At 36.3% G+C, this 27177-nt stretch overlaps 1 protein-coding gene across 1 annotated transcript in view; it reads right to left on the bottom strand.

Moving 5' to 3' along the window:
• MRPL13 (mitochondrial ribosomal protein L13) overlaps positions 1 to 27177 on the bottom strand; it is a 48874-nt gene that overhangs the window by 15315 nt on the left and 6382 nt on the right. The window contains exons 3-5 of the mRNA XM_044245030.1: positions 17271 to 17364; positions 10115 to 10175; positions 3471 to 3557 (exon numbers count right to left, since the gene is read on the bottom strand). Coding sequence (XP_044100965.1) covers positions 3471 to 3557; positions 10115 to 10175; positions 17271 to 17364 — 242 coding nt within the window. The remainder of the gene's footprint in view (positions 1 to 3470; positions 3558 to 10114; positions 10176 to 17270; positions 17365 to 27177) is intronic.

Below are 27177 nucleotides of genomic sequence, written 5' to 3'. Positions count from 1 at the left end.
TTACTATGTTGTTTCACATACATACTAAGTTCTTCAGTCTAGTCTCTCTTAACACAAAGCCTTTCCCTGCTCTTTGTCATTCCCTGAAATTAACACTTTTGAAGAGTCCAGGCCAATTATGTGGTGGAATGCCCTTTTCTTTGGATTTGTAGGATTGTTTCCCCATTAAAGTCAGGTTAAACATTTTTGACAGAACGCTATATATAATGTTGGGTCTTCGGTACTTTATTCATAGTGGGAGGCACGTGATGTCAGTCTGTCCCATACTAATGATATGTTTGATCTCTTGGTTATGTTGGTGTTCACCGGGTACCTTTAAAATAAAAAAGTATCTTCTCTCCTTTCAAATAAAGTGTCTGTGACACGATGTTTTGAAATTGTGTGAATATCCTGTTCTACAATAATCTTTCACCCAGTGACTATAGAATATGCTGATAAAATGGTGGCTTTTCTAATTCAGTGTTATTTCTACATTTTTTAGATGATATTCTCTAAGGAGAAGCTTTTCCTTCTCTAGAAAGGAAAGGGAAATTATTAAGTGTTAAATATAATTTTGGGGGGCACCTGGGTGGCTCAGTGGGTTAAAGCCTCTGCCTTCAGCTCAGGTCATGATCCCAGGGTCCTGGGATTGAGCCCCACATCAGGCTCCTCTGCTCCATGGGGAGCCTGCTTCCTCCTCTCTCTCTCCCTCCCTCCTGACCTACTTGTGATATCTGTCAAATAAACAAATAAAATCTTAAAAAAAACCAATAATAATTTTTGGACTATAATCGTGGGCTCACAAATTTTCATCTTCTACTCAACATAATCCATTATTATTACCATTCATTCTGAGGCTCACACTGTCCCATATGAGGTCAGTGGTCACCAATTCAAAATGCCTTCCATGTTCTCTTGATATTTTTGAGCACTGCCTTACTTTCTATTACTTATTATTTACCAGTATAAACAATACAGAAATAAATTAAGTGCATGTGTATACTCCATACTTTGTTCTTTCTCTGCTCCAGACCTAGAATCAACCATTCCTCCAATGAGAACCAGGTTCCTTTTAAAAAGGAATAGCACTTTGGGGCGCCTGGGTGGCTCAGTGGGTTACGGCCTTGATTTCTCTCTCTCTGTCAAATAGATAAAATCTTTAAAAAATAAAAAAATAAAAAGGAATAGCACTTAGAAAACAAGATCTGGGTACTAGTTGTGTTTACTTCTACTAGTCCTGTCATATAATATTTATTTATTTTTAAGAAGATTTTGTGTATTTATTTTTAGAGAGAGAGAAAGAGAAAGAGAGCCCAAGAGCATGCACGAGAAGGGGGAGGGCAAAAGGAAAGGAAGAGAATCCCAAGCTGATTCCAAGCTGAGAATGCAACCACCGGTGGGGCTCGATCTCACAACATTTTTAGATGATATTCTCTAAGGAGAAGCTTTTTCTTCTTTAGAAAGGAAAGGGAAATTATTAAGTGTTAAAAATAATTTTAACATCATGACCTGAGCTGAAATCAAGAGTCAGATGCTCAAATGACTAAGTCACCCAGGTGCCCCTTGAATAAAAATCTTACCATGAAAAGAAAGTTAAAGTAAAAAATAAATCATCTATAAAGCATTCTCCAAAATATCTTTTTTTTTTAAAAGATTTTATTCATTTATTTGACAGAGAGAGATCACAAGTAGGCAGAGAGGCAGGCAGAGAGAGAGAGAGAGGAGGAAGCAAGCTCCCCGCTGAGCAGAGAGCCCGATGCGGGACTCGATCCCAGGACCCTGAGATCATGACCCGAGCCAAAGGCAGCGGCTTAACCCACTGAGCCACCCAGGCGCCCAAAATATCTTAATTCTCTCTTCTCTAGTTCATTCCATCTCTTTGTCCCCATGCTTCAGTAAGTAGCCAATTTCATTTTCTCATTTATTCTTCCTGAGTTTCTTTATGCAAAAAGCAGCAGATATAGTATATATGTGTGTATGTGTAAACATATATATGTATAACACATACAGAAGGTAGTATGCTATCTGCATTTTCTCACCTTGCTTTTTTTCACTTACTAATGTATCTTGCAATACATCAGTTCACAAGAATATTTGGCATTCTTTTTTTATAATTACATAGTACTCAACTGAATGAATATAATATTGTTTATACAATTACCTATGAATAAACTCATTTCTATTATTTTATTATTATAAATAATGTAGAAACATTAATCCTGTGTATCTTCAGAGTAAACAGATTGCTGGATCAAGTGTGGCTCTCCTTATGCATGTCTGGTATTATATGCAAGGTTACCTCATTCTCAGATTTCTTATGGGTTGCACTGTTTTGGACTTCTACCAGCAATCTATAAGTGTCTACTTTCCTATGGCCTGGACAACAAAATGTGCTATAAAGCTTCTAAATGTCTGACAGTCTGTTTTGGGGGAAAGGCCCATTAATTTTATCATCTGAAATTATTTAAGTAATTTGATGTTCAACTGAACTACCATGAATACTTAAAACATCCACATTCAAACCTGACTACCTTACTACTAAGATTATCTATTTATATATACACATTTTGTGTGTATGTGTCTTTCAGAAATTACGGACTCTAAAAAATGGAACAGTACAATCAGAAACAAGTTTTAATAATTGTGACTTCATGAAAGACAGTTATTCTTAGATGATGACATAGCTCCCATACTTGTCATCTACGAGGTAAATTGAATACTGGAAAATTCTACTCATTCACGCAAAGCAAAGGTAATATATTAACCATTTTGATAAAAGCATGAATAATTTACTCATGCAGTAAGCTAACTAAATAGAGCACTCAGTGGCTTAAATAGTTGATACAACTTTGTATTCTGGAATTAGTTTCCATGTTATTCCTCTAGCAGGAACTATAAGGACAACAATCACAACCATGGTAATAATAGCAACAGGCACTTCCTGTGTGAGGCCTGTTCTAAGCATTCCACAAATGTTATCTCATTTAACCCTTATCACAATCTCGTAATCCAGTCAGTACCCTTATTTCCATTTTACAGATGAGAAAACAGGGATAGTAAGTAACCACCCATGGCTATAAAGTCAATAAATGGTGGAGTATGAATTCTACTCCAGACAGTCTGATTCCAGAGCCTGGACAATTATTTTATTATAGAACTTCTACTGTTTCATTACATTATACTAAAGAGAAAGCATAAGGACTTAAAATAGTTTAATAGTAATAAATAGAACTATTTTTTTTCCAAGTACATTTTTAGCTGAATAAATTTTGAGTTAGAAACAAGTATTCTAAAATTAAATCAAGGAAAATAATTAGCAACCAAAACTAAGTTATTAATCCATGATCACACAAGATTTGCTACTAGTCACAAAAAATGTAAATGAAATTCATGCTTTTAAAAGCTGATGAAATTAGAAATGAGTACCCTCAATTTAACAGGCTCTGGCCATGTTCCTGCAGTAGCATCGTTACCAATGACCACTGACTCACCTCATCTGGGAAAAGATGCAATCTCTGCATCAGAGTTCTTCTATGAAGGTTTTTTGGCAGCATGCCATAAATAGCTAGTTTCACGATCTGAAAAACAGATATATGCAAGACTCAATAAGAAAAATTTGACTTGGGATATAAGAAGGCAACCACATTTAGAGATCATGACGAAAACAAAGTGGGTTAAGACTCAAAAGAAATGAAAGAAATTAGGACCCAAGTAGATATGTGGCAGCAACAAATGAACTGTCATTGTTTTGTGCATTCCTATTTTCTTTAGGCTCTATCTGGTTTAATTTATGTTTAAAGGATAAGGACAATAGGAAGAGGTTAAAAATAATCTATATATGTGATGATTGCTAGAAGAAGCAATTCTCTAGGCTTGCACGAGAATCTATGGCTCAAATCTGTCATACACTGAAGAGAGCAGAACCCAGGGAGGCCTTAAGTCCTGTTTCCTCCAGGCAGGTCAGGAGGTTTCACATTCATAAAGTAAGCATGGCCAGACAGTTTTGAGACTGACTCCCAAGGCTGCAAATCTACAACAATGGTAACAGTTAACATTCACTGAAAACTTACTGTGTATACAGTGGCCAGCTGCACCACATTTATTGTCTGGTTTGTGACGCTGAGTCTCATTTCACACACAAAAAAACAGATTTAGTGAGGTTAAAGAGCCTCCCAATTTCACATAACAAGTGGCAGTGCTGGAATTCAAACCAGGCGGTGGTCTTACTCCCAGAATAGACACATAGTACACGCAATCACGGCCATCATGTGTTTGTCTCTCTAACTTCTCAAGAAGACAAAAAGTCCCTTTCTCTCTACCATACCCATTCCCAAGATGGCAAACTAATCTTGCGCAATTTACTTTTCCCTTTTTAAGATTATCGTCTTTGTTGGTCTGAATGTGATTTGATATAAACGTTGTCAAGAGAAGGTCACACAGAGTCATGCTATGTCCCATAATCTCCTGGGGGCCTGCTGGTAGACAGTATATACAAATACACTGCCAGGTCTTCAGTAAGCCACGAATAGGGACTTTGGAGCGCTGTATCAATTTTTACCATCTGTACACATAATCCAAGAATGTAACTTGACATACATTAACCCCACTAAAACTATACATGTTAGAACAGTGTGCACTATAAGATTTCTTATTTCTTTAATTTTAAATCTTCAACTACATACAAAAGCAAATGCAATCCCACATATGTTTCCCAGTTTAGTACTGTTAATACTTTATGTACTGGAGATTTTAATAGAGATTTCTATTGTTTAAAATTAAAAGCAATTAAAAATTCGGGGTGCCTGGGTGGTTCGTGGGTTAGGCCGCTGCCTTCGGCTCGGGTCATGATCTCAGGGTCCTGGGATCAAGTCCCGCCATCGGGCTCTCTGCTCAGCAGGGAGTCTGCTTCCTCCTCTCTCTCTCTGCCTGCCTCTCTGCCTACTTGTGATCTCTCTCTGTCAAATAAATAAATAAAATCTTTTTAAAAAAAAAATTCAGTTAGTCACACAAGCCACATTTCAAGTGGCCAACTGCTACATGTGTCTAGTGGCTTTCATGTTTGACAGTGACATAGAACATCATGACAGAAATTTCTATTGGACAGCAGTGGTCTAGATATTCATCTTTAAAATTTTAATTTTTAAAAATCTTAAGCAGAAACTGACAGTGTTAAGTCTACTGAGCATCTTCTCTGGCTAAACTAGTCATTATGTCCTCGGAATATCCCAACAGCAATTTTATTGTTATGGCAGGGTTATGTGGCAGTTAAGGTTCATGTTCTTAAAAAACTGTAGTTGTAATCACTCGAATTAGTAAGTTTTTTTTTAAACTTGCCCTATTAAAAAATGCAAATGTAACAGTCAAATTAGAGAAAGCTAGAAAGTGTAGAAAGGTTTTAAGCCAACAGGGAGAGAGAAAAAAGGAAGACATACAAACAATATTCACCCCAAATAACAGAATACAACATGTGCATGCAATCAAGTAATTATAGCTGTACAGGCTTAAGTGTTAAGTTCTAAGGAATTCAGAAAGTGAGAAAGACAGAATAAAACGAGGTTAATAAATATTAAAGAACTTCCACATCTGTAGACCAGGGCATGTACCATTTGTTTCACACAAAATAACTTCATTAACTATGGGGGTGGGGGGAAGACAAGAAAGGAACCATGTTAGGAAAAAATATAAGGACAAATATGTGGAGCATCTGGTTGGCTAAGTCAGAAGTACATGTGACTTGATCTTGGGGTTGTCAATTCAAGCCCTACATTGGGTGTAGAGATTATTTAAATAAATAAAAACTTAAAAAAAAAAGAAAAAAATGTAAGCACAAAGAAACTATTAATGAAACTAAAATATATGATAGAGGGATAAGGAAATGCTGAGTCAACATATTTATTTTAGTTTACAAATAATGACCTGTATAATTATAAAAATACATTGAAATATTTAATAACCTACTAATAACTATTTAAATGTATTAATTAATGTATTTTACAAACAATATTCTAGGACCGTACTGAAATGAGAAGCATGCATTATGAATTCTCTTACAACCCCATACACCAAGTACTGATTAGCAAATTATGTCTCCTGGCAGAAGACCTACTGCTCCAGACAAACACTTAAATATTTGATTTGGAAGTAAAATAACTGACCTCTTCATTAACAAGCCATTCTTTTTCAAAATACAAAGTCAAAGTTAAGATTCAAAAAAAAAAAATTAACATTAAGTGAGGTAATAATTCAAACGGATTTAACTTTAAACTATTTTCAAAACCTTCATTAAACATTTTGTAATACATTTTAATCTTTGTTTATAAAACATAACTTGAAACAATTTCTATAAATGTTATCTATTGCCAAATCCTTATAAAAAAGTTGGAACTATACTGCCGCCTAGTGTATAGTTAGTATGCCTAAATAACACAGAAATTTAAAATTTTAAAAATATTTATTAAATATTAAAACTACAATATGTTGTGGCACTTATGGTATATAAGCATGGTACATATGGCACCACATGTAGCACATATGGTACAGAAGCCCTTATAACTTTTTAATACCATTAGATGCAATCCATAGTAACAGGATATTTTATTTCCTGTAGTAGTCTAAAAACATGTTTTGAAACAGAACATCAAATATTTCTTGAGCAACTTCTGAGCATATTTTTGTAAAACACCTATAAATGATAAGAAATAAAAATAAACAGTAAAGCATGGAACTTCCAAATGTTACTTCAGGACTTACTATAACAAAATACGTCCTTCTCCCTCATCTCCAAGAAAGTTTTAGTCAGTATTACACCAAACAAATGACTGTATCCTGACAGTAGATAGCTATTTTATTCACCATCGTAGGGAAATAAAAAAGAATGTCTTCACCACATAACACTTTTTCATTTATGAATATATTTAGGTATAAAGCTAAAATAGTTCCTAAGGGGGAAAACTGTTATTTATTCTATGAGTACAGTTCAAAGACTGAGTTATGAAGAATTAAGGAAGGAAAAATAAAATTGTGAAATGGCAACGGGAGACTTTGTTTTTAGTAATATCGACAGCTAATATTTAGATTAGAAACTTCAAGTACAGAATTCAAATGACAAATAAATATTAATGAAATTAATAATACTGTTTTAAAAAATCTTTTCTAAACCATGGAAGCAACTAGAGGCCAGAAGTAGGAGAAAGTAGTACAAAAGAGTCCTAAGGCTGGCATTTGCCCAGAAGGCATCAGTTTAGTGCAGGGTTTGCATTTCAAAGGACTACCCCTTTTTTGGTCAGAAAGTAGGATCAAAGACTTCCTCATAAACCTAGATTTTCAACAGAAGTCAATACCCACCATACAGAGTAGGGAAATTAAAAAATCAAATCTTTACTGATAGGAAACATTAGAACTATGAGCCAGACAGCACAAGGCCTCAAGGCCCCAAATTCACCTTTTTTAAAAATGGGGATCAAAACCCAGAAGTCTATAAAGTATAGCTTAAAGAGGCCTTAAGTTGGTATAGCCCCATGCACCTGTCAGGAGCTAAGACAATCTTTTTTTTTTTTTTTTAAAGATTTATTTATTTAGTTTAGAGAAAGAGAGTGTGTGCACACGTGCAAGGGTTAGGGGAAGCGGCAGAGTGAGAGAAAGACTCTCAAGCACACTCCCGCTGAAGCAAAGCCCAACCTGTGGCTCAACCTCACAACCCCGGGATCATGACATGGAATAGAAGCAAAGAGTTGGGCACTTAACTAACTAAGTCCCTGCCAAGTAAATTTATGACAAAATCTACTCTGGAGATATAGGTCCTAAAGAATTCTCAGGGATGAACTTTCAAGGTGCATGAGCTTATCAAGTATCCTGAGCAGAAACAATGTATTACAGACTCACAAAGACCACAAATATCAGAATCAGATATAAACACTACGAATTATGTTTACTCTGCTTAAAAAAATAAGAAGGAACCAAAGTATGACAAAGAAACAGAAAAACTATCAAAACTGACCAGCAAACTTGAAAAAAAGACAAACAGTAAATCTTCAAGAAAAAAAAAAATTCAAATTAGGACTCAATATAAGGATGAGACATAAGTAAAAGTATGTCTCAGATGAGACATAAGCAAAAAGATAGAGAACTAGAACACAGACATAAAGAAATTCTTGGGTGGGTTAAGTGGGTTAAGCCTCTGCCTTCGGCTCAGGTCATGATCTCAGGGTCTTGGGATCGAGCCCCGCATCGGACTCTCAGCTCAGCAGGAAGCCTGCTCGCCACCCCCCCAACCCCGTCTCTCTGCCTGCCTCTCTGACTACTTGTGATATCTCTCTATGACAGACAAATAAATCTTAAAAAAAAATTATTGACAATGCAGCAAAGACACAAAATATGAAAGAGAACTAATGAATCATGTACAATGAAATAATACAACTACTGTAAATATTATCATATTTCCAAAAGGAAGGAACAGATAAAGAATAAAGGCACCAATATTTAAAAGACCTAAGTGATGACAAATTTTCAGAACTGAAGATAACAGTCCTCAAGCAAAATAAATAACAAGACTTGAATAGAAACAGAAAAACCAGCACCAAAAGAAACAAGACAAAATATATACAAAGAAATAGTTACATTGACATGTGACTTGTCAACAGCAGTAACAGACGCTAAAATCTGTTTGAACAATAGCTTCAAAGAGGTGAGACCAAAAAAGTTATGCTAGAATCGCATACATTGAATAAGCAAAACTAACTTTCAAGAAAGAAGGCAAAAATAAGATAGTTTCAGACAAAAATAAGTTTACTATTAAGAGAATGTTATGATAGGAATGCCAAAAGAAATATTTCAAGAAGGAAATTAATCCCAAAGGAAGGCTGTTATGTGAAAGGATTTATAAGCAAAGAGAATCATAAAACATCAGTAACTGTGTAAAACAGTAACAAGAATGTTGAGCTGGAAGGGTTTTAAGAATTTCTGAATAGAGAAAGAATCATAACTGTGAGGGAGAATAGGTGCTGAAAATCTTCTGAGGATCTGGATTTGATCTGGAGGAAAGTAAAGACACTGATTAATCTTAGACTTATAATAAACTCAATCCAAAAGAAGGCAAGAAAGAAAGAGAGGGAAAAAATAAAACAAAATCTCATTCAATTTAAATGTAAAGTAAAATGACATTTCAGGCAAACACTACCAAAAGAAGGCTGATACAGCTTATTAATATAAAAAATATATATACCTGGAGTTAAAAAGCATCACTGGAGATAAAAAGGGTCAGTATATATGCTAATTAATTCTTAGGAACAGTATAATTCCAAACTTAAATTCATCTAACACCAAATCTTCAAAACATATAAAGCAAAAACTGACAGAACTACAGGGGAAAAGTAAATCCACAATTGAGATTGTAACATAACTCTTTCATGTAATCAACCTTTTTTTGTTTTGTTTTTAAGATTTTATTTATTTATTTGTCACAGAGAGAGAGAGCGAGAGAGAGAGCGAGCACAGGCAGACAGAGTGGCAGGCAGAGGCAGAGAGAGAAGCAGGCTCCCAGCCGAGCAAGAAGCCCGAGGTGGGACTCGATCCCAGGACGCTGGGATCACAACCTGAGCCGAAGGCAGCCGCTTAACCAACTGAGCCACCCAGGCGTCCCAAAAAAGGGTAAGACTTTTGACTGGAACATATTTTGCATATTTGATATAATGAATATATAAGCATACATAGATACAAACAATGCTCTGCAAGATGTTTTCAGTGAACATATCATATTCCAGGTAATCAGGCTGGTATCAAGTAATTAAAAAGAAAAGAAACAAAACTGTTTGGCTACATGTAAAACATAATAAATAGTGCTTAGAAAATATATAGAATTGAATAATAATATATATAATTGAGTAACTGAAAACAGAATTGAATAATTCAATAATAATTTAATATATAGAATTGAATAATTAGAATTTGAAAAATATATAGAATTGAATAATAGTAATAATGATGGGTTAATACTTAGCAAAACTTGTCAGACACAGTTAAAGTGCAGAATTTATAGCCTTGCATGCCAGCTACATTAGAAGAGAAGCAAGACTGGAAAAACTGTTTCTGAACCAGTTTTTCCACAGATGATAAACAATAAAAAATACAATAAGCTTACTGCTACTGGATCCTTCTGGTGTAGCTGAGCAGCTGTTACTTGTTTAAATCCACCTGGATAGCTGTGAAAAGAAGCAAAGACATTAAAACTGAGAGTAGGCTATGACTTAGTATTCTTGAAATGAATATTGTTTTATAATATGAAAACTATTTTTATTATGAAATTATTCTTGTTTTAGGAAAACATGCTGTTCATTAATGTCTTAAAAAAATTAAGTAGTGGGGCACCTGGGTGGCTCAGTGGGTTAAGCCTCTGCCTTCGGCTCAGGTCATGGTCTCAGGGTTCTAAGATCGAGCCCCGCATGGGGCTCTCTGCTCAGCAGGGAGCCTGCTTCCTCCACTCTCTCTGCCTGTCTCTGCCTACTTGTGATCTCTGTCAAATAAATAAATAAATAAAAATCTTAAAAAAAAAAAAAATTAAGTAGTAACCCGATGCTATTTGAAGTGCTGTTCTTTTTAAGTGGTCAAATATCATTATTTCATAAAAGTTCCATATCTTGGGAAATTCTTGACATAATTATCTTTCTAGGGAATTAAAGTTTTCATTCATTCATTCACTCACTCATTCATTCATTATGGGGCAGTTTATCATGCTTGAATTAAGAAAGAAAAAGCAGTAAACCAATATGCTTCACATTTCTTACCAAGTCAGAATGTCTATATAACCTAGGGGTCAAGTTTGGGGAAAATAGTGCTAGAACACTTTGGTTCTAAAGTGCAGTTCAGGGCACCTGGGTGGCTGAGTTGGTTAAGCAACTGCCTTCGGCTCAGGTCATGATCCTGGAGTCCAGGGATCGAGGCCCACATCAGGCCACAGCTCCACGGGGAGTCTGCTTCTCCCTCTGACATTCTCCCCTCTCATGCTCTCTCTCACCATCTCTCTCTCAAACAAATAAATAAAATCTTAAAAATAAATAAATAAATAAATAAGTAAAGTGGAATTCATACTCCGAGCAGGGAATGATCCTGTTTCCGATTAAAAGTTGGTAAAAGATCACTAAGAGTAATATGCTGGTCCTAAGTAATAAAATATTACATTGCATACATATACAAATATATATAAAATGGATAAATTAGAGGTTAATAACTATATATGTATATATATATGTGCATATATACATATACATACATATGTATATGGGATACACACACACACACACACACACTTGGGATAGTACTGGTGGCAGCTTGGTAACTTGGATGCCCCATACCCCGTCTAGAATCTAGATTTGCCAGTGGCTACCAGTATATTATTTAACTCATTTTACCTTGTCATATAAGAGTTTATTCACATAAGAAACTGAGGGGCGCCTGGGTGGCTCAGTGGGTTAAGGCCTCTGCCTTTGGCTCATGTCATCATCCCAAGGTCCTGGGATCGAGCCCCACATCAGGCTCTCTGCTAGGCAGGGGGCCTGCTTCCCTTTCTCTCTCTCTGCCTGTCTCTCTGCCTATCTGTGATCTCTCTCTCTGCCAAATAAATAAACAAAATCTTAAAAAAAAAAAGAAAGAAAGAAAGAAAGAAAATGATACTATCTGCTCCATCTAACTGTCAAGATTTTTACAAAAGCCAATGAGAAAATGTTTGTGAAAGTGCTTAAGGAATTTAAAACAAAAACAATATATAGATGTAAGGTTTCCTTAAGCTGAATGGATAAACACAGCCTAAACAATTTCTGAGGAAGGGGAAAAGAAAACATAAACTTAGTGTACTCTACAAAAGAAGTTAAAGAATACCTAAATGTGATTCCTTTCATAAGTTTCTTTCGACAAGACTTGAAAACATTTGAAAAAACCACATTTCAGGAATAAAATTTAAGAAGCAGATTTAGAAGTCTGCTGAGAAAGATGGATAATTTTCAAAGTGATACTCTTGCATTTGTTTCAAGGAATTTCAGTTTCAGAAAAAGAAATATCTGTCTAGACTTCAATTACTGCATTCATTCTCTCCATGGAAAAAAGTACTTATACCTTCTATGCTAAAGATCACCTTTCTGTTTTGAACACTGGGATGCCAAATTCTAAAGCATAATACCATCTACATTTTATTTCAGGAGAAGAGCATAAAATTCCGAGCAGATGAATGACTTGAAGAGTATAATAAATACTCTGTTGGTTTTTAACTGGTGAAAAAGTAATTACACTTCCTCCTCCAGGGATAGCCTGAATGGAAGAGAAGAAACTTTGTTTTAAATGTTAGTCAAATTTTTTTTCAATTCAAATTAATTCAGTAAATACCAAATGCCTATTGTGCTGAGTGCTGAGGATATACAATAAATGTAACAGTATCCTGTCCACAGGAAAAATGACTAAGTGAGTTAGATGCCTACTGAGGCATCTAACAGTAGGCTCTATTTCTAACTCATACCAATACATTTTAGATGACTGAGCAGTTAGATGTCAAAGTTCAAGATGCACACATAACACATCTTGACTGACCTCTAAAACCACAAGAAGTGAATGTTTATGAAATGTTTAGATGAGAAAAGATTTTCTGAGACTGGAAAACACAGAAGAAACTATAAAGGAAAAGAGATTTAATTATATAAAAGTTAAATAACAAAGCACAACATACAACAAAGCACATCATAAAGAAAATTCATAAAAAGTACATGCTATCTAATAGTGGAATAGTATTCTTAATAGATTAAATATGCACAGAAAGTGCTAAGGAAAGTATTGACACCTTATTATAATGCAATGTAAACAATCAGATGCCCATCAAAGTAGCAGAATCTTATTATTAAATCGTTTTTAATGACAATACTGTGTCAGCTGTTCTTTACCACAGACACTTTTGCGCGCCTAGTGCAATATTACAGTAATGTTTGGAAATACCTTTTAAAAGGTATTTTTAGGGGCACCTGGGTGGCTCAGTGGGTTAAAGCCTCTGCCTTCGGTTCAGGTCATGATCTCAGGGTCCTGGGATCAAGCCCCACATGGGGCTTTCTGCTCAGCGGGGAGCCTGCTTCCTCCTCTCTCTCTGCCTGCCTCTCCACCTACTTGTGATCTCTTTCAAATAAATAAATAAATAAAATCTTTAAAAAAAAAAAAAGGTATTTTTAAATAGGTATTCTTTTAAAAGATCTATTATCATCCCTTAAATCTTGAAATTCATTACATTCTTCTTTTTATTTAGAATACGCTATATACTGAAAAGCCTAATGGATAAAGATGTTTTTCAGCTCTTTATGAAACTAAAATTTTTAATTAAAAAAAACAGAACAGGGACGCCTGGGTGGCGCAGTTGGTTGGACGACTGCCTTCGGCTCAGGGCGTGATCCTGGAGTCCCGGGATCGAGTCCCACATCAGGCTCCCAGCTCCATGGGGAGTCTGCTTCGCTCTCTGACCTTCTCCTCGTTCATTCTCTCTCTCACTGTCTCTCTCTCTCAAATAAATAAAATAAAATCTTTAAAAAAAAAAAAAATAAAAAAAAATAAAAAAACAGAACAATATTTTCTATGCAAATTGTACTGTGTACTACTACATGGTGACTAACAATAATATTTATCAAAAAGCTTTCTGGGAATTTTATATAAAATGAAAAAGGGTGTAAACTTGTATGTGAATTAAAATGTTTAGTCCACAGGATGAAAATGATTTTTAGTTCCTTCTTTACATTTTTCTGCATTTTCTAAAATTACCATGTATTAACATTTTTACAACTAGAGAGTTAACTTTCCAATACATAATGTAACCGTGTTATGAGCATATTAAGAGTAGTACCTCTAGTGAAGTGAAGGAACAAAGAGAAGAGTCAAGAAAAACAGAAACAAAAAGTGACTAACCCTATAGGGGATGAGGAAATAGGGAAGGCCTTCCAGAAAAGGTGATACGTGAGTCAGGTTTTAATGGGAGAAATATGAGAGGTCTTGAGAAACATTCCTATGAAGGAGAATAACATGCAAAGGCAGAGAGGTAAGAAATAGCAATATGTTGGCTACAATGAAGGATTCTGAAGCAGCAGGGGTAACTGGGTACCAATAATTGACAATAGTTTAGGTTTTCATCCTTAGAAAAGAGAACTTGACTGAAGAGGACACTGCCAGCAGAGGGCATCACACCAGCTGTTTGCTACTTGGCGGTGCTATTACTTTCCTTCACTTGCAGTTACTACTACAGAAATTATTGCTACAGTAATTACTACAGCATTTTGGTCAATACATCCCTTTCTGCTCTTATCACATTATGTTATCACATTATCACATTATGTTATTCTGACTTTTCGTATTTCCTTCCCCCCATTATCTTTTAATTTTATAGAATTTGGTTTATCCATAGAGATTTCCTAATAGTAGAAATTACTAAAGCTCAATGTGAATTATTTTGGTTATGTTAAATAACAATTTCATAATAAAGCATACGATGGCTAATGGAAGCAGAAAAGTTATTGCCAGCATTTAAGACCTACTTAGGCAAGAGATGAAAGGAAACAGATGGGGACATGAAAGTCTGCTTGTCTAAGAAGAGGGTGCAAATGGAAATAAAGTAATTTTAACCAAGAATAAAGGCCAACACTTCCTTCTTTTCTTTTCTTTATTTTTTTTTTAAAGATTTATCTTGAGAGACGAGAAACAGTATGAGTGGGGGAGTGGATAGAAGGAGAGAAAGAATCTCAAACAGACTTAACACTGAGCATGCAGCCCAATGCCGGGCTGGATCCCAGGACCCTGAGATTATTACCTGAGCTGAAATCAAGAGTCAGCTACTTAACCTACTGAGCCACCCAGGCGCCCCTTCAGGGATATCTTGCATGATAGTATGGAAGGAATGCTTAATTCAACGTGTATACGACCTGAAGCAGGAGGGTTAACTACCACATTACATGACACACTCAAGATCTCAAAAGATTTGAAAAGGCTGGAGATAAAATTTAACTTAAGGTACTGCATTTGTGTTAAAATGTAACTAAAACACACAGGATGGAATATACATGGCTAAACAGCAGCATGTTTAAAACAGACTCGGGAATTTCAGCTAATCATGAACTCAGTATACTACTCAATGATATGGCCTTGAAGAAAAGTTCTATTGCAATAAAGGGCTGCATTGTACTATCCATTATACTGTATTATACCAGACTATCCCACTATACTAGAAAACCATCAGAACATAGCCAGGTGAGTATATTTAGTTAAGAAAGACACTGACAAGAGATAAGTCTTTCTAGAGTGACCAGGATATAAAGGTGATAGTCGAAATGAGGCCAAATGAAGAACTCTGAAGGAGCTACAGATGTTTAGCCAAAGGGAAAAGACAAATCAATGGGCTCTTACTGATCCCTGTCTCAAAATTATGTGAAGAATGCCCTGTGGAAGAGATAGATTTTATACTGTCCGAAGAGGAGAACTAAGACCAGTAGGAAAGCTAGAGAAAAACAGATTGTGATTCAATAGCATAAAGATCTTTCTAAAATTTAAACCACTCTTGGGCTCTTGGGTGGCTCAGTCAGTTAAACCTCTACCTTCAGCTCAGGTCATGATCTGGGGGTCCTGGGATTAAGTCCCACATTGGACGCCCAGCTCATCAGTGGTGGGGGGGTGGTTTGCTGCTTCTCCTTCTGCCTGCTGCTCCCCTGCTTATGTGCTTGTTTTCTTTCTGTGTCTGTCTGACAAATAAATAAAATCTTTAAAAATATAAATAAAATAAAATTTAAACCATTTCAAAGGTGGATGAATGGGCTGCCTTACAAGCCACGAAATGGCTGTTATTCAAACATTGGCAGGGAGACCCAGATCTTGAAAGGTACGTTGTGGGGATTCTAGGTATCTTCCAAATTTGGGATTTTGTTCATCACTCCTTAAACATCTCACGTGTTTTCAGATATTGAAGATGGTTCAGGAAATAGCAGTAACATGAATGATTTACAGGAAACAAAAAGAAGACTGACTAAAAAATGAGAATAATTTAAACCAGAGAGGTTACATCCAAATGTTCTAGGAAAAACAAATAATTAGCTCTGATATAGTTCTGTGGGTTTTTTTTTTGATTGAGTAAATGTAGCATATGCAAAATTAGTATTTTCTTAAATGCCAATTTTTGAAAATAGCTCTTTAAATTAGATCTATACTACTTTTTTAAGGGATGGGTTTATTTATTAAAAAAAATTTTTTTAAAAATAATCTCTACTTTGAATATGGAGTTCACACTCATAACCCTGAGGGGAAGAGTGATACGCTCTTTGAACTGAGCCAGCCAGGTACCCCCTGGTAAGACCAATAGTATTTTTACAGTAGTATATTTCAACTGCTGATCTTCCTTGACAATGGCATTATCTTTTTTTTTTAGTATAGTTGGCAAGTAAGATTAATTTCAGCTATACAACTTAGTGATTAAACAACTCTGTATGTCACGCTGGGCTCACCACCAGTGTAGCTACCCTCTGTTACCATATGATGCTATTACAATACTGCGGACTATATTCCCGTTCAGTACCATTTATCCCCAGGACATAGTCATTCCGTAAATGGAAGCCTGTATCTCCCATTCCCCTTCACCCACTTTGCCCATCCCCTCCATTCTCATCCTCTCTGGTCATCACTAATCTGTTCTTTGTACTTATAGCTCTCATTCTTTTTGTTTATTCATTTGTTTTTCAGATTCCACATATAAGTGAAATCATATTATATTTGTCTTTCTCTGTCTGACTCTTCACTTAACATTATACACTCATGTTGTTGCAAATGGCAAGACCACAACCTTTTTTGTGGCTGAGTAATATTCCAGTGCATGCGCACATGTGTACATCATTACCCATTCATCTATCAGTGGACACCTGGGAGTGCTTTTCTATCTTGCCTATTATAAATAATGCTGCAATAAACATGGGATACATATGTCTTTACAAATTAGTGTTTTCATTTTCTTTGGGTAAATACCTAGTAATGGAACTACTAGATCATATGATAGTTCTATTTTTAATTTTTTGAGGAATCTCCATACTGTCTTCTACAGTGGCTGTACCAGTTTACAATCCTAATAGTGCACGAAGGTTCCTTTTCCTTCACATCCTCACCAACATGTATTATTTTTTGTCTTTTTGATTTTGGCCATGCTGACAGGTGTAAGGTAGGATCTCTTTATGGTTTTGGTTGGCCTTTCCCTGATGGTTAGTGATGCTGAGCATCTTTTCATATGTTAGACAATGGCTTTATCTTACCCAGTATGTGAGGAGTAAACTTTTTGTTCCCATTTATTTCCAGAAAATGCAATGTGCCTTGTGTTCATTATGACCACATGATCCCCACAGTCACCTAGATTTAAAAAGAACAAAGAAAAAAAGATTTTATAATGAAAGTCATGACTTTAAGAAAGAGTGATCTTGATTATTTATAAAGCTTTTCAAAATAAATCTAAACAACACATTAAAAAATATAAAGCAAGTCACAGTGCAACACCAAAATCCTTGAACAGGATTTTGCTGTTCTGTTCCTCTTTAACATAACATCTAAGTATAGAAAGAATTGGCCAGACATTTGGAAAATCTCAACACTGGAAGGTAAAAGAGAATATAATAAAGATGCCAATAATAACAACACATCTTTGAAAGGCAAACTATTGTTATTCCTATTGTCTTTTCCCATTAATAATCACACTTTGCTAAAATGTTTATATTAACATACCTTTAAATATCTAATACAAACTTTCCCTTAAAAATACACGACAAAATGAAAACAATACGCATATAGAAGTAAAAAGGTATGTTTTACCAATAGGCAAATTGAAAACAAATGTAAAACATCACAATTGATTATTCTTCCCAAATTCAGAGAACAATAGAGTACTATGATCTTATGCTTAACTACTAACCCACGGCTTTTTCCACCTATATTTTAACTAGCTACATTTAAACTGCCACTCTCAATTACGACAATATGCATATCTGATAAGACAGATGACCTAAAAATGAAAATATGTGGATTAGATTAATTTTCCAGTGAAAATACCCCTAAATTTGCCTGTTCATCTAAAAAAAAGTAAAAAAATAAAAAGTCAACATGCGGTTTTCACAGAAGTCACTATATATAAGATCAAATAATCAGAAACTTTTTTTAAATGCCTATTTTAGGGGTGCCTGGGTGGCTCAATCATTAACCATCTGCCTTCGGCTCAGGTCATGATCCAGGGTCCTGGGACTGAGCCCCATGTCATCAGGCTCCCTGCTCAGCGGGAAGCCTACTTCTCCCTCTCCCACTACCCTGCTTGTGTTCCCTCTCGTGCTGTCTCTCTTTCTCTCTGTCAAATATATTTTAAAAATTAAATAAATAAATGCCTATTTTACTAACGGGGAAACTTTTAAAAAGATTCTAAAAGCTTATTTATTAAAAAAAATGAAAAAATAAGTATAAATAAACATCATATATGGAAACTAAGGATTACATGATCAGATCTATGCAAAGCTTTGAATTTGAATGATTGCAATTTCAGAGAGAAGTACATAGTCTATGTGGAACAAGGGTAAAGGAAAGAGGATAAAGCAGTAGGTTTTCTTTACCACAGTGAAAGGGAATCTAGAAATATAAAGGAAAGACCCAGGAACCTTACTGTGAGTGGGCTAAAAAGATAGCTTTGTGTTTGGTGAATTGCCTGAAGCTCCTAAAAGTGACCGACAGTGGACTACTAAGGCAACTGGGCAAATGAATGAGAAAAACAAAGATGGTGAGAAGAGATCTACACCTTTCCAGAGAATGCTGAAGTTACCTTAGTTTTGGAGCAGACATTTACAGCTGAAGAAGCTAAGGCCTGCTAAGATTAAGTGATCTGCCAAAGCTCACACACCGTGTTATTTAACACCTGTTCTGGCTCTTTCAGTGACAGTTATGTGGAGGAAAAATGAAATTTTTACACAAACAAAAGCTGAACTTACTTATAAAATGTTACCTTAAGCTTTGAGAATGCAAAAAGCACCTTAAGCTACTCCAAACAAAGCTACTCTCATTTGTAGAGATCAAAAAGGATCTTTCAAAGGACATTAGAAAGAATACCACAGAGCAGATGAAAATCACGTTTTTTCATCTCTAAGGTATGAACATCTAATCTGGGAAAAGTTAATCTCCCTCAATAACTTATGCCAGATCTCTATTAAATATATTCTTAGAAGCACTTCTCTGACTTTAACTAATTCTAACTAACTCTAAAACTAACCAGCAATTAAATATTTGGGTTTTTTACTGCATTACATATTAAAACAAAAGCCAATACCATTAAAGGCTAAAATCCTGAATACAGCATAATCATTTCTGTTTAAATTTCAGTTAAATGGACAGATTTCATTTTAAAGTTTTAAATAAAAAATTATGCTTTATAAAATGCACCAAATGAATATAAATTGGAACCCTGTTGCCTGATGAAGAGATGTTCCAAAAGAAATTTCTTCCAGATTAAAAAAAGAGTTCAGTAAGTAATTTTTAGAATAGGAATTGTGAGTTTAGTTGTAAAAATTCTCACCTTAGATGTGTAATGTTATTTGACTCTTTTTTATAATATTCAGTGGTAAACTAAATAAATAAAATTAATTAATTACTTAAAAAAATCAGGTGCCAAATAAATTCAGACCAAATCAATCCAAGTGGAAACTCAAAAGCTTCCTGTCAGGGAACTGAAGGTCTCATGAGGAGTTACACGATCAGGGGTGTTTCTCAGTCCTATAGCTTCAGTATTTTGGCTCGTTTTCTCCCCAAAGCCAGAACTCACATTTTTTTCCTCCAAATTGCCTGGGAGAAAGGAAGTAACATTCAGTCTGTATCCTCCACGTGCGAGGGCCTGTGGAGGCCTCTCATGTTCACTTTCTGGCACTGTAAGTCTCACAATCATCGAAGTGGGCTTTATCTACCTCCTCCCTCCCAGCAGCTTATTTTTTAATGAGCAAACGGAGTCAGAGGTTGAACAACTCCACTATGATCGCATGGTTAATTAAGTGGCGAAGTTAAGATTCAAATACAATTCTAGTGACTTCAAAGACAAATTTTATCCTCTTTACTACACCAGGATGGCAAAGGGGTGGCAGGGGTAACGGCATTTGGAGGCAGTGATCTCAGTCACTAACTGATCACGCACACCTTTCCACTAAGTTCTGAGGACAGCTCCGAAATCCTTCTCATCGGACTCCTCCTAGCTTCAACTTATGTGTCACTGATGGGGGAACAGAAGGCTGGCTGAGGACAAAGCAAAAGCTGACACCCTGCAACCTTCCCCCCCCCCAGACATATGTGACATTCTTTAGAAATCTCCCAACTATCTTAATGTTAATACCATGCTAGAGGAAAAAACCTTGATGATGACAAGGCCTTAAGGCATCCAGTCTCTTATAGGTCCTTGTTAGCATATGAAAGTACTACTGAAACCTCCCTTTTCCTTACCTCCCCCTACCCCACCCTACGAAACCTGCCACCCCTCACAACCCTCGGGCAGCAGCTCTTTCTGCCATGGGTCCTGTCCCCGTGCTTTAATAAACCACCATTTCGTACAAAAGAGGTCTCAAGAATTCTTTCTTGGTCATCTGCTCCGGACCACACCCCACCGAATCTCACTTATATTCTAAGACTTCATCATCACGTTTGTACTTTACCACGTACCAATTCTTCAGATAAGGTATTCAAAGAGACCTAGAGCACAGCCTCAAAATTTCTAGTCTTACTTACCAGTTCTTTCCTACACCAAAGTTCGTACAAGGTAAGCCATACTACTTGCTATACTTGCTATTCCCTGAAGCATTATTCCATTACTTCTATTCAAAACACACACACACACACACACACACACACACACACACACGTATATACAGTCCTATCTTTTCTTTGCTCCTTCTACTAGAAATACTCTCCTGACTTATTTCCACTTGCTAAATTTTATCCATAAAATTTAAGTTCCACATAAATATCAAGTTCCAAAATAAATACCAGTCGTTCCATAAAGCCTTTCCTAACACCAAAGCCAACGTCCTTTGAGTCCACAAAGATGCCTGAATTTCTCTTCCGATACTGATTTAACTCTATTTTGTCCTATCATTTGCACATTTTATTCTCCACCTACATCACAAGTTTCCTTCTGAGGATTCTTAATGTAGACTCTTATATAATGGTAGTTACCAGTCACAATAAGTGTCAAAAAAAAATCCCGGCATTCACTTTAATGTAAATAGGGCTTGTTCTATGATGCTTGGCTCCCATTCAATTCCTTTCCTAGATTACATGGGAGACACTCCTGGTTCTTATCTTTGAAATAGGACCATTCAAAATTGTCTGATTCCATACAAGAGTAGACTCAGATGGAGACGTATGTAAGCTTGGTAGGATTCTCTTCCCAAATCTGCTTTATATTCCTTTTCCATTGACTGATTAATTAATCCACTTACCACTTACTAATGCCAGGTACTGCTCTTGATGTTGGGAATATAGCAATGAATGCAACCAAAATCCTTGTTTATAGTAAATCTTACATTCCAGTGGGATGAGCTAGACAATAAAAAAGTAAATATAGGGGGATAAAGAGTAATACAGAAGTATTATTAATTGGCACAGGATTTTGTGTTTTAACTTCCCTGGGACAAAGGTCCAGAAGTGCAACTGATATATGGTAAACTTATGTTTAGTTTTGTAAGAAACGGCCATGTTCTTTTCCAGACTGGCTCTACCATTTTACATTCCTGCCAGCAATGTGTAAGTAATCCAGCTTCATTGCATCATCAATAGCATCTGTTGGTGCCACTATTTTTCATTTCAGCTGTTCTGATAGATGGGCAGTGATATCTCATTGTGGTTTTAATCTGCATTTCCCTAATAATGTTGAATTTTTTTCGTGTTTATTTGCCAACATGACCAACATAATTAGTCGTGTCCTTTCCTCATTCTCTAATTATATGTTTATTTCTTGTGGGCTGTATGGTTGGCAAATATTTTCCTTCAGTCTGTAGCTTATCTTTTCATCCCCATTCACAACACCAAATCCTTATTTAAAAGTTCTTTGGGGGTCACCTGGGTGGCTCAGTGAGTTAAAGCCTCTGCCTTCAACTCAGGTCATGATCTCAGAGTCCTGGGATCAAGCCCCGCATCGGGCTCTCTGCTCAGCAGGGAGCCTGCTTCCCCCTCTTTCTCTGCCTGCCTCTCTGCCTACTTGTGATCTCTGTCAAATAAATAAATTAAATATTTTAAAAAAATAAAAAGAAAAGAAAAAGAAAAGTTCTTTGGTTTAGGGGTGCCTGGGTGGCTCAGTCAGCTAAGCATCTGCTTTCAGCTCAGGTCATGATCCCAGGGTTCTGGGATTGAGCCCCGCATCAGGCTCTCTGCTCAGTGAGGAGCCTGCTTCTCCCTCTCTCTCTGCCACTCCCCCTGCTTGTGCTCTCTCTTTCTCTCAAATAAATAGAATCTTTTAAAAAAAAAAAAGTTCTTTGGTTCAGCTCAGTGTTTTTAAAACTGTATTTGATAGAGATCTCAGGTTCTGAGAAGGTGACTCACAGGAGCAAGGATCCAGCATCTTCTCCCTCCTTTGGCCAGTGCAGCACTGCTTTGCCTGGTTTTGTTTTTTTAAAGATTTACTTATTTGAGAGAGAGAGAGAGAGAGAGCGTGTGGCGGGCAGCAGCAAATGGAGAGGGAGAAAGAGTCTCAAGCAGACTCTGTGCTGAGCATGGAGCCTGATACGGGGCTCTACTTCATGACCCTGAGATCATGACCTGAGTTGAAACCAAGAGTCAGACACTTAACCAAGTGCACCACTGATGCCCCCCAGTGCAGCACGGTTTTTATATACTGGGTCTCTGTACTTCAGTTTCAGAAATGTTTAAAAAATAGCTATTTCAATTTAGTGATAAATAACAAAATTCGCTTTGGTCATTATGTTTGTTTCCAGCCTTGAAAGATAAACGTCCAAATGCCTAATTCAATGTTATTTTTGGCATCCCTGAACTTGAGCATAGCCAGCATGACAGATGACCATGTAGGTTACCACAAAATCTACTGACTGTAAAGACACTGTGATAGGAATTAAGGTGTGTTGTTTAAATTTACTGATAATATCTAAATATTCACTTCCTAAAGGAGTTAAATATTCTGGATGTAACCTGGAACAAAACTCTCCTTCACTGTTTGGTACCATGATATTCGAGGAGTGGAGAAATAAATGTGTAATTAAGACTGCAAAATTAACGGGGCGCCTGGTTGGCTCAGTTGCTAAGTGTCAGCCTTCGCTCAGGTCATGATCCTAGGGTCCTGGGATGGAGCTCCACATTGGGCTCCCTGCTCCTCCCTCTCCAAGTCCCCCTGCCTGTGTTTCTGCTCTTGTTGTCTGTCAAATAAATAAATAAAACCTTAAAAAAAAAAAAAAAAAGATTGTAAAACTAAGATGATGCAGTAATTGACACCTGAAATAAATTGACACTGAACTCAATAGTAAGAGAGAAAGATGTTAGCTTGGTACCTTTTAAAACAGCATCCTAAATTTCTTTTCTAATAAGTTCTTTCAAGATGTAAATTAGTAATACAAGACAGAATGCTAGATGTTAGACTAGAGCTAATCTAATCTTTATTAAACTGTCTGGTGTGCTAACATCCATAATGTTAAGAACTGTGTGCAACTTTTATTGTTTCATTTCATGCAGATAAGGAATATTTTTAAGATAATCTAATAACTAAAAAATGCTGAAAAAAAGTTTCTGCTTCTTTTTAAAAAATTATTTATTTTTAAAAGATTTTATTAATTTGAGAGAGAGAGAAAGCATAAGCAGGGAGAGGGGCAAAGGGAGGGGAAGAGGGAGAAGCAGGCTCCCCACTAAGCAAGGAGCCCAATGTAGGGCTCGATCCCAGGACCCTGGGATTATGACCTGAGCCTAAGGCAGACATGCTGAGCCAAGATGCCTTTCTCTGCTGCTTTTAAATGATCAGACAGTCCTCCTCAATATTTTGATCTGTAAGCAGCAAAAAGAATGGAATCCTCATGAAGAGTAAGTCGTAATCCTAAATTACCATGTGTCCTTTCTTTTCATTTACCAGTGACAAAGAAACATGCTCAAAAAGCTCTCAGGTCCCAAATTCAGAAGGGCAGCTCTAATTAGAAAGAGGAAGGAATGCTTTTCCTAGTTCCACATTATTTCCAGCTCAACCCAGACCACATTCTCCATAAAAAAAAGAAAGTCTTGTAAGTGGAAAGCTGGTTTTCTACAACACTTGACAAAGTCCACTCAACCTATAAAGGAATTCAAATGTTGTATATATCATGTTTAGATATATTACTGGCTGACTTTTATTTTTTATTTATTTACTATTTTGTTGGCTAACTTTTAAAATCTCCTGGATATACGACCATCACTTATAGTGTTATTCTTCTGGGAAACTGTATGTCAATTTTCAAAAAAACATGTTTCCAGTGATTGTGAGCACATAATACATGCTTAATAAGTGCTTATTAAGCCAATAAAGCACTGGGTGTGGTGCATAAACAATGAATTTTGGAACACTGAAAAGAAAAAAATAATAAAATGCAAAAAAAAAAAAAAAACTTAGAACATGAAATGTTTATTAAGTTAAGAATTGTTTGGGCGCCTGGGTGGCTCAGTGGGTTAAGCCTCTGCCTTCGGCTCAGGTCATGGTCTCAGGGTCCTGGGATCGAGCCCCACATCAGGCTCTCTGCTCAGCAGGGAGCATGCTTCCTCCTCTCTCTCTGCCTGCTGCTCTCCCTACTTGCGATCTCTCTCTCTCTGTGTCAAATAAATAAATAAAATCTTAAAAAAAAAATTGTTTGCAATTTAAATCTTGACTTTAGTGACATCTCGTGGATATCAAGTTTTGCTGATTATGTTATGCATTTAAATGTACAATGAAACAAAAATAACTCTTTGTCTTTAAAATGTAAATTTTTAATTTCATAGAAATGCTATTCTCCTTTACTAGAAAAGGATGAACCAGATAGGCAGCCACAAAAGCTCATCTGGTTTTCTAGCAGAATGTTCTCATTAGGTACCTAAGGAATACATTTCCAATAATGACCTGCTTACCAGAAAGCAGAACTTTAATTCAGTGAACCGGTAAGTGCTATACTTACTACTATTTCTACTTTTCCCAAATTTTGTACTGCTTGTATTTCCACAAAGACAACCTAAGAGATCTCGTATATCACCTTGTTAATAACACTGCTAAGGTTAAGAAGAAAAAAAAAAAAACCAAATCAGCAGGAAAACACAGTTTAAGCAGCTAAGAATCAGCACACTAAAGTGGAATGGGTAGTATTACTACCTGAGGAAACAAAGTACTTGGGTTCTGGTCCCAGTTCTATTATAATCTAGCAGCTAAGTGACAGTGAGAAAGTCACTTTATTCTTCTGATTTTAGTTTTCTCATATAAATGAGGCAGGAAAACAAAATATCTGAAGGCCTAAGGAATTAATTTCTATGACTTGGTAATTCAAGGACTATAGCATTTTCCTTGTCTGCCAAAAAAGATTTTTTTTTTTTAAAGATTTTATTTATTTATCAGAGAGAGAGAGGGAGAGAGTGAGCACAGGCAGACAGAATGGCAAGCAGAGGCAGAGGGAGAAGCAGGCTCCCTGCTGAGCAAGGAGCCCTATGTGGGACTCGATCCCAGGATGCTGGGATCATGACCTGAGCCGAAGGCAGCTGCTCAACCAACTGAGCCACCCAGGCGTCCCCAAAAAAGATTTTTAAAGTAAAGAAATTTCTAATCAGTCATGTATAAGTCTGTTGATCACTATTTTACTTTGGAAGTCCAAGTACTCCTCATTATTCACAGATTCTACATTACGAATTTGCCTATTCTCTTCAAATTTCTTTGTAATCTTAATGCCTACAGTGTTTTCTCAGTCATTTGCAGACACATGCACATCAGTGAAAAATGTGAGTGGCTTGATGCACTCTTTCAACTGAGGTCAAATAACGTAATGCACTGACTGTCTTTTGTTTAGACTCTTTTACCATAAACAAGTGTCTCTTTATGGTCCATTTAATCCTAGCTGTTTGGCATTTTTGTGCTTTCTAAAGTGCCTTTACTTTTTAAATATCCCTCAAGTCTGATGCTCAAGTGCTATGTAGTGTTCCTAAGTGCAAGATGGTTCCAGTATGTCTTACAAAGAAAATGTGTGTTCGATAAGCATTATTCAGTCATGAGTTACTCTGCAGTTGGCCGTGAGGTCAACAAAATGTGTATTAAATAAGGTGTCTTTAAACAGAAACACACATAAAACAAACAAGACTATGTATGGACTGGCTGACAAAAAAATGTTATAACCAGAGACTCAGAGGAACCTAACTCTGTGTCTCCCCTAGAAGCAATGGTTCGGTGTCCACTTTCATTCAGCATTCACGGTGACTTTAAAGACCAGAACTACAGTGAATAATGAGAACTGACTGTGCTCATAAAACATTTTCCTGAAAGTGTCATTCCACAGAATGTTTCTGACAAGCATCTCTGAAGGACCAGACATTGTACTATGTGCTTGCAGAGCAAAGATCACCAAGACAGAATCCTTACATTCCAATTCCGTACTTAAAGACTGCACGGGCTGTGGGCTTACTGTGAAATTTTCATTAAGGGAAGAGAAAGATGAGAGCAGCAAGTAAGAGAAATGGAGGAACTCCTATGTTCTTGCTCTTCCCCAAATCAAACCATCTACACATCTTTTCCTCCTCGGTCCACAGATCCCAAATCTAACTTAGCTGAAATGCTACAGCCCTGATTAAAAGTAATTTCTTCTTTCTCAAAACTGGTATTCATGAATGCATATATCCACTCAGAAAACATTTATGCTGTCCAACTATATGTCAAACACCATTCTAGGCATTTCTAGCTGTGAAAAATTCAGGCAAAGTTCCTGTCCTTTTAGAACTTCATCTAGTAGAGGGAGGTGGATGATGCACATTTATATAACATGTGTGATCAGTGAATGCTAATGTTTTTTAAAAGGCAACATAAAGTATAGTAAGTGAAAGGGGGAGCTGATGGAGGAACTGGGTAAGGCCTCTCTCAGGATGTAAGTAGGAGAAGTCTGAAAGATGTGAAGGAGCAATGCATAAATCTGGAAAAGCCATAAATCTGGAAAATCCCATGCAAGCAGAGAAAACAAA

Source organism: Neovison vison, chromosome 4, assembly GCF_020171115.1.
Source record: "Neovison vison isolate M4711 chromosome 4, ASM_NN_V1, whole genome shotgun sequence".
Taxonomy (NCBI): domain Eukaryota; kingdom Metazoa; phylum Chordata; class Mammalia; order Carnivora; family Mustelidae; genus Neogale; species Neogale vison.
Note: the sequence above shows the minus strand (reverse complement) of the source record. Positions and strands in the feature narration are given on the sequence as shown.